We start from the raw sequence: 8,324 nt of genomic DNA on the forward strand, positions 1-8,324 counted from the left end.
TAAGAAAATAAAAACTAGTGAACTATTATAGTTGATTATTCATTAAATTATTTGTGAGAGTTGAATTTATTTGTGAAGATGTGGCCAGCTTGGAGCCTAGTCATCAAAAAAATTATATTAAAAAGTGATATATTTTGCCAACTCAGCAAAATACAAACATAATTTTTTTATGGTCAAATAAGTTTTAAGGAGGTTTAGAATCATTGTTTAGATCTCAAAATTGATTTGGAGTTTTGTATAAGATGGGTGGACGGATCAAATAAATGTGACGTATTGATGATACGATATATGTTATGGTTTAACATGTTTGACGATACAAAACATGTTGTAACGTGTTTATGATATGATATGATATATTAAAGGATATGTTATGTGCATGATATGACACAGGACTTTGTATGTTATGAATGATACGAGATTCAACTCTGATATATGTCTTAAAGGCTATGCTAAAAAATGATATGATAGGAAGGAAAATGGAAGGGGGTTATTTTACATGATAATGAATGAAAATATTTGGACCTCATGCCTCTCGGAATATCTCCTTATTATGATGGTACTAACACGTATATTACGAGGCAGGAAAACGATAATGATGTTTATCGTAATGTTGTGATAGTCGCTATACCTAACAGGTGTCTGACATCAACAACTCCAGAAAATGCTCACCTGACCAAGAAAGAGGTCCAGGAGGTGTGTGAACTGACTAGTGGGTCCATACTCCACGTGTGAATTATGTGTAGAATAGTGAATACACATCCAATTACCTATTTAGGATAGCCGCCTAAGGAAATATAGACTTGAAGAATAGGTCCCATTCATGATGGTATGTCTTTACATCTAACACCAACCGTGGGTCAATTGCAGAGTATTTTCTAAAATACTCAAGCCACATGCTATTTCTATTTAAGGTAAATGCAAGACATCCTTGTACGGCTGACGATGACATCGCAAGTCGAGACCATGACACATGCATAAGATAGTCGTATTTTCTTTTTTAGACTTCGGTTAGAATAGGGTGTTTTTACCTCTAATGTTTATTTATTTTATTTAGTATTTAGTTATGTCTTTTTAAAGACGTTTTCAAACACATAAGTTCATGACAGTGTTTTATGTTGAAGTTTCAAATGATTCTTTCCGATGTATACAGTAGCGACTTTAGACTATCAAAAATCTAGGGTCGTTACAGTTGGTATCAGAGCTCTAGGTTATAGATTCTGCAGACTAGCCTACGAGGTAGACTTGACATGTCCATAGTTCCACCGTTGAGGCCCCCTCACCGTTAAGTATGTCATGCGTAAGATAAGAAAAGAAAAATGTTTCAGCCAGACGTATCGAATATAGTTTAAAAAAAAACGCAGTGTTATGACCCTCCGATCTCTCGATCCTAAAGCTAATAAGTTCTAGATTGAAATTGGTGCATTATTCTTTAATTTTTACCTTACTTTTCATTAAATTAGTAAGTAAATTAGCAAACAAGCTGCTTCTTAAAAAAGAAAAAAGAATCTTACCCTAAAAATTATCATCAATTTTGATGCAAAAGAAAGAGAAATTTGGATAAGAGAATTACCAGATACATGCATCAAATAAATTAATATATATATATCAGAACTTATATAAAAATATAGACAGGTCACATGAAGAGAGAGAGAGAGACAAAAAAAATAGAATATGAATAGAAAACATATATTATATAGTTTTATTTTTCCCAAAACATATATTATATAGTTTTATTTTTCCCTCCAATGATTATATTATATAGTTGAGAAGCTTATAATATAATAGGGTAGTTTGGGGTGAGCGTGTAGCACCTGAGACTGTATAAGCAAGGTGTGGTGATGCGCGTGTGCCAGCACGTGGATTTCTTTGAATGGCACGTGTATCCTACCAAACAATCTCAATCAGCGCGTGGTCAAGCCCGTTGTACACGTGCCATGTCATCTTATAATTTTATGAAAAGATTCCCAACTTAATACTTCATTAATTGGTTATGTTCTATATAATACTAATCTCGAACATCGTTTGGAGTTAGTACTAAATTACAACGAACACAGACTAGTTTAAATTATAAGAAAATATTTAAATATAAGTTTTTGACAAGCTTAGCGATCTCGTCAAATCGTTAAAAGTTACTGGTCGTTAGAACCGAACACATGACACTAATCTATCCCTGCCTCATATTCTCGATGCTCTGACATACCCTTGTCACAAGCTATGCACGTTCATGTATAATAGTTTTCACAAGGTAACCTGATATTTAAACATGAGGGGAGGGATCTCGTGCTTGAATCAACTACTGAGATACACGTGTAAACTAGGTCAATCTATGACATTCGTTGTTAAAGGCTAGTTCGTGAATGTATAATAGTATCTAGATACTAACATGATAACACGAACGTAAATAGGTACATAATCATTTAAGAATATTTTCACATAGCGTTTTCGTATCAGGTCACATGTTCATTCGTTTCCGGATTCATATTAAGCATGGCAAAAGTTAAGATATGAAAATAACTTGTTTCTTTCTTTTATAATTCACGTTTTTTTTTTTCAAGACCTATATATACTTAAAAAATTAGTACGATCAAAAGAAGCTAAAAAAATTAAAGAACATTGAACCAAATTGATCAAGTTGAACTGGATCAAACCGATCGAGAACCCTTACCAATTGTAGTAGCGGGCATGTGTTTTCTCGGGGTGAGACTCTTCCCTATGACGATTAAGTACTGTGTTTAAATATTTATTTATTGACTTTTTATTTTATTTTATTATAAACTTGACTTTATTAAATTCTAAAGAATCATAAAAGAGAAAGAGGAACATTATACTTTGAGTACATAGAACAATTTTAAGTGAGAGATAATATGAATTTTTTTTTTTTTAAATGAAACTAAAAGAAAAAGTCGGGTAGTTTATGTCAAAAGTGGACAATATCGAATATCTAAATAATTTTGACAAAAATTCAATGAGTTTTGTATAAGAGTCGAGATTAGGAGTGTTCGTAAGTTGGGTTAAGTTGGGTTGAGATAATTTTTACACTCAATCTAATTGTTTTGGTTGTAAATTTTTCAACTAAAACAATTGTCATTGAATAATGAACCTAATCCAACCGGACCATAAAATTTTTAAGTTGGGTATGTTCATGTAATAGCTCAAGCCAACCACTAATATATATTGTCCGTTTTAGTTCGTTATGTATGCGGCAAGCCTCATGATTTTAAAACATGTTTACTATGGAAAGGGTCTAGCCCCACTGTTCGGTGACGGGCTCTGATACTATTTGTAATGACACAAGTCCACCGCTAGTGGATATTGTACATCATCGTCATCGTCAACGCGTTTTAAAACCGTGAGGCTGGCGGCGATATATAACAGACAAAAACGCAATATCTACTAGTGGTGGGCTTGGATTATTACAAATGGTATCAGAGCTAGACACCAAGCAGTGTGCCAACGAGAACGTTGGCCCCCAAAGGGGGTGAATTGTGAAATCTCACATCGGTTGGAGAGGAGAACAAAACCTTACTTCATAGAAGTGTGGTATCAGAGCTAGACATCGAGTAGTGTGCCAACAAGGACGCTAGCCCCCAAAAGAGGTGGATTGTGAAATCTCACATCGGTTGGAGAGGAGAACGAAACCTTCCTTCATAGAAGTGTGGTATCAGAGCTAGACACAAAGAAGTGTGCCAACAAGAACGCTAGCCCCCAAAAGGGGTGGATTGTGAAATCTCACATCGGTTGGAGAGGAGAACGAAACCTTCCTTCATAGAAGTGTGGTATCAGAGCTAGACATAGAGCAGTGTGTCAACAAGAACGCTAGCCCCCAAAAGGGGTGGATTGTGAAATCTCACATCGGTTGGAGAGGAGAACGAAACTTTCCTTCATAGAAGTGTGGTATTAGAGCTAGACATCGAGTAGTGTGCCAACAAGGACGCTAGCCCCCAAAAGGGGTGGATTGTGAAATCTCACATCGGTTGGAGAGGAGAACGAAACCTTCCTTCATAGAAGTGTGGTATCAGAGCTAGACATAGAGCAGTGTGCCAACAAGAACGCTAGCCCCCAAAAGGGGTGGATTGTGAAATCTCACATCAGTTGGAGAGGAGAACGAAACTTTCCTTCATAGAAGTGTGGTATTAGAGCTAGACATCGAGTAGTGTGCCAACAAGGACGCTAGCCCCCAAAAGGGGTGGATTGTGAAATCTCACATCGGTTGGAGAGGAGAACGAAACCTTCCTTCATAGAAGTGTGGTATCAGAGCTAGACATAGAGCAGTGTGCCAACAAGAACGCTAGCCCGCAAAAGGGGTGGATTGTGAAATCTCACATCGGTTGGAGAGGAGAACGAAACTTTCCTTCATAGAAGTGTGGTATTAGAGCTAGACATCGAGTAGTGTGCCAACAAGGACGCTAGCCCCCAAAAGGGGTGGATTGTGAAATCTCACATCGGTTGGAGAGGAGAACGAAACCTTCTTTCATAGAAGTGTGGTATCAGAGCTAGACACAGAGCAGTGTGTCAACAAGAACGCTAGCCCCCAAAAGGGGTGGATTGTGAAATCTCACATCGGTTGGAGAGGAGAACGAAACTTTCCTTCATAGAAGTGTGGTATCAGAGCTAGACATCGAGTAGTGTGCCAACAAAGACGCTAGCCCTCAAAAGGGGTGGATTGTAAAATCTCACATCGATTGGAGAGGAGAACGAAACCTTACTTCATATGTGTGGAAACCTCTCTCTAGGAGATGCGTTTTAAAACTGTGATCCTGACGGCGATAGATAATAGACCAAAGTGAACAATATCTAGTAGCAGTGGGCTTGAACTAAAATTTTTCGAAATGATGCTCTAATACCATGTTAGATGAACACGACTCTCCACAATGGTACAATATTGTCCACTTTTAGCATAAGCTCTCACGACTTTGCTTTGGGCTTCCCAAAAGACCTCGTACGAATGGAGATAACATTCCTTGATTATAAACCCATGATCATTCCCTAAATTAGCTGACGTAGGACTTTCATCCAACAAAAATTATGAATAAATAAATTGAGGCGAACTCCGTTCAACTCAATCTAGCTTTAGAGAATCCATGAATCAACTAAATGCATAAAATATTTATTCATCTGAATTCAAACTAACCTAAATAAGTTCACAACCCGACCTGAATCGAATAGCCGAGAAATTAAGAGATGGGTTTAAACCAAAACTATGGAGTCGTTGGGATAAATTAATTAAAAAAAAAACAACTTTTTTTTTTAGATCAAGGCAAGTTGTGAAATAAAAAAATGATTTGTTTTTAATAATAATGGAAAATATTTGTATAAAAGACTTAAAGGGGCACCACCATTTGAGTTTGTGCATCACCATTTTTCATTATCTTCTTCATCATCATCATCATGTTGGCTGTTTCTTCTCCTTTGTTTTCTACTCTTCAATGGCCATTGGAAGATCCCATCTCCCTCCATAATCACCATAACTCACCCTTTCCTCCTTTTGAACCTTCTGATAATTCATTCTACCTCCATTTCCCTCCGCCCCCGCCATTGCAACCGCCGCACGTTGACCTCGATCACTATCCCTCCTCCGCTACTCCGTCACCCAAAGCCGGTACCAACGTCTCTAAGATGGCTAAGAAACTTAACCATAATGCTAGCGAACGCGACCGTCGCAAGAAGATCAACTCTCTCTACTCCTCTCTACGCTCCCTCCTTCCCTCCACCGACCAAATGGTAAGCTTTTGCTTCGCTTCTCCCCCTCTCCATTGTTTCATCCACGAAAATTATCGATTTCGAAAAAGTTAAAAATTAATTTAGAGTTAAGATTGTAATATTTATATAAGTTTGAGGTGGAATTCGATGAATTAAAAATTTTAGGGTTAAAATTGTTATGACCTAAAAAGTTTAAAAATCAGAATCGAAGTCTTTGAATTTAAGTTAACGATGATATTTTATTTGTTACAGAAGAAGTTGAGTAACCCGGCGACGATCTCAAGGATATTGAGCTACATACCGGAGCTACAACAGCAAGTGGAGGGGCTAATGAGGAAGAAAGAAGAGCTAATGGCAGCCATGGTTGGGCAAGAAGTAAAGAGCGATAAAGAAAAGAAAACGAAATGCGCAGCTACGAGCTCCTCGTCGATCGTATCGACAAGTCGACTTGGTCAACGGGAAATGGCGATTCAGATATCCACCGACATCAACGGCGGCCACCAGAATTCGTTGTCGGAGATCTTGGTTTGCTTGGAGGAGGAAGGTCTTCTTTTGTTGAATGCTTCTTCTTTTGAGTCTTTTGATGGGAAGGTTTTCCATAATTTGCATCTTCAGGTAACATTAATATTAATATGATTATTATTTGAAAAAACTATATAGTAAACACAAAATTAATGTAATTATGAAGCTTATGTTAATTTTTAATGATGAAAACAGATGGAAAGCAGTTGCAGAATGGAGCCTAAAATGCTGAGTAATAAGCTCTTGGAGATGTTCCCATGAGAGAGGGTGGAAGAATATGCACCACAAAATTAAGTAATAATATTAATTATATTAAAAATGTTAATGGATGAAAATATTTCAAAATATTCGACACGTGGCATGTTTTGATAGGAGTTTTATTTCTTAACAAATCAATGTGTATTTTACTAATTAATTGGATATTTTAAGTCTCTCTCCCTCCCTCCTCTCTCTCTCTCATTTTTTATACTAAATTTGTCAACTTGGGAAACACTCATAATTTTTTAATATAGATAAGACACGTCTAACGACCTAGATTTCTACTTGTCTAGAGTCCCTATAATAATGGTTTTGTGCTGTAATAAACGTTTATATTTCATCATAAAATATAAATTTCATCTAAAAATATTGTCATGGACTTACGTGTTCGAAAACATCTTTAAAACGACACAAAAAATATTGAATTAAATAAATAAGTATTAAAAGTAAAAACACCCTATCCGAACCTAAGTGTAAGAAAGTAAATACAATTACCTTATGTATGTGTCATGGTTTCAAATTGCGATGTCGTCGTTTGTTGTATAGGAGTGTCTTGCCTTTACTTGAAAAATAAGGGTAGCACATGGCTTTATTTTAAGAAATACTTAGCAAGTGACCCTACTATTGCGGTTAGATGCAAGCACATATAATCATGAGTGGATCTATCATATCAGTCTATATTCCTACGGAGGCTATAAGTGGGTAATTGAATGTTTATTTACTATTCTACACATGGCCCACGCGTGTGAGTATGGACCCACTAGTCAGTTCGTACACCTCCTGTGCCCCTTTCTTATCAGGTGTGCATTCTCGGGTAGTTGTTGATGTCAGACACCCATTAGAAATAGCGGTTATCATAGCAGCATTATGGTAAATATAATGATCGTTTATCTACTTCGTAACATACGCGGCTGTACCATCGTACAAGGAGAAAAGTTATCCCCCCAATGCATGAACACACAATGATACATGAGGTCCCAACATTTTTCCTTTCATTATCATGTATAACAACTCCTTTAGCATTTTTCTTTATATCATATCATTTTATCATAACATTCATGCGTATATTGAGGTTGTGCATTATGCCAATTAATCATATTGCATGTGAATCATATCATATATCATTCATGTCGAACATATATATCATATCTTCTAACCTATCAAATCATATCATATCATATATCAAAACATGCACATAACGTATCACGAGCGCGTCTTCAAACATATTCTATATTAACATATCATATCGTAAACATATCATTTCATCACATACAACATAACATTCACATATCATAACGTACACATCATTTCATAACTATTCAAATATATGACCATATGACACGTGCGAAGTCACGAGCACATGTCATCATATAGCATGCAATTATAACCAAATTGGTAGTAAGGCCACTTACTTGGTTGGCTTAGGCCGAAGCTACTACGACCCTTTGATGCTAGCTTAACGCTGCTCTCTGAAATTTAATTTTAGCTAAAAAGTTCCGCAATTATAAATTAGCATCCTACTATGAGAATTCCCACACCTAGTTTGGCATATAATTAATTTGGCATAAAATAATTTAAACTTACCTCTAATTAGCATAAAATAATTTAAACTTACTCCTAATTTAAAGGAGTTAAAAGCCTAATTTTACATAAAATAATTTAAATTCACTATCATTTAAACTAGTTAAGCCTAATTTTGCATAAAATATTTTAAACTTACTCTTAATAATAGAGTTAAAACGAGTAGAAAAGGGTTGGAGTATCAGACTCAAGTCCGATGAGCGAAAATGTTGGCCTAGAGCCGTTAAAAATATATCCTTCCTTTGAAGTGGAGGCCAACCCAC

General features: G+C 36.2%; 1 protein-coding gene across 1 annotated transcript; it reads left to right on the forward strand.

Moving 5' to 3' along the window:
- Positions 1-5,359: 5,359 nt before the first annotated feature.
- LOC111803354 (transcription factor bHLH100-like) lies at positions 5,360-6,655 on the forward strand. Its single transcript, XM_023687716.2, has 3 exons — positions 5,360-5,721; positions 5,953-6,315; positions 6,418-6,655. Exons 1-3 carry the CDS (start codon positions 5,389-5,391, stop codon positions 6,481-6,483), a joined length of 762 nt encoding a protein of 253 aa, XP_023543484.2. The 5' UTR covers positions 5,360-5,388; the 3' UTR covers positions 6,484-6,655.
- Positions 6,656-8,324: the final 1,669 nt, after the last annotated feature.

This window comes from Cucurbita pepo, chromosome 10, assembly GCF_057944985.1.
Source record: "Cucurbita pepo subsp. pepo isolate OVF chromosome 10, ASM5794498v1, whole genome shotgun sequence".
Classification (NCBI taxonomy): domain Eukaryota; kingdom Viridiplantae; phylum Streptophyta; class Magnoliopsida; order Cucurbitales; family Cucurbitaceae; genus Cucurbita; species Cucurbita pepo.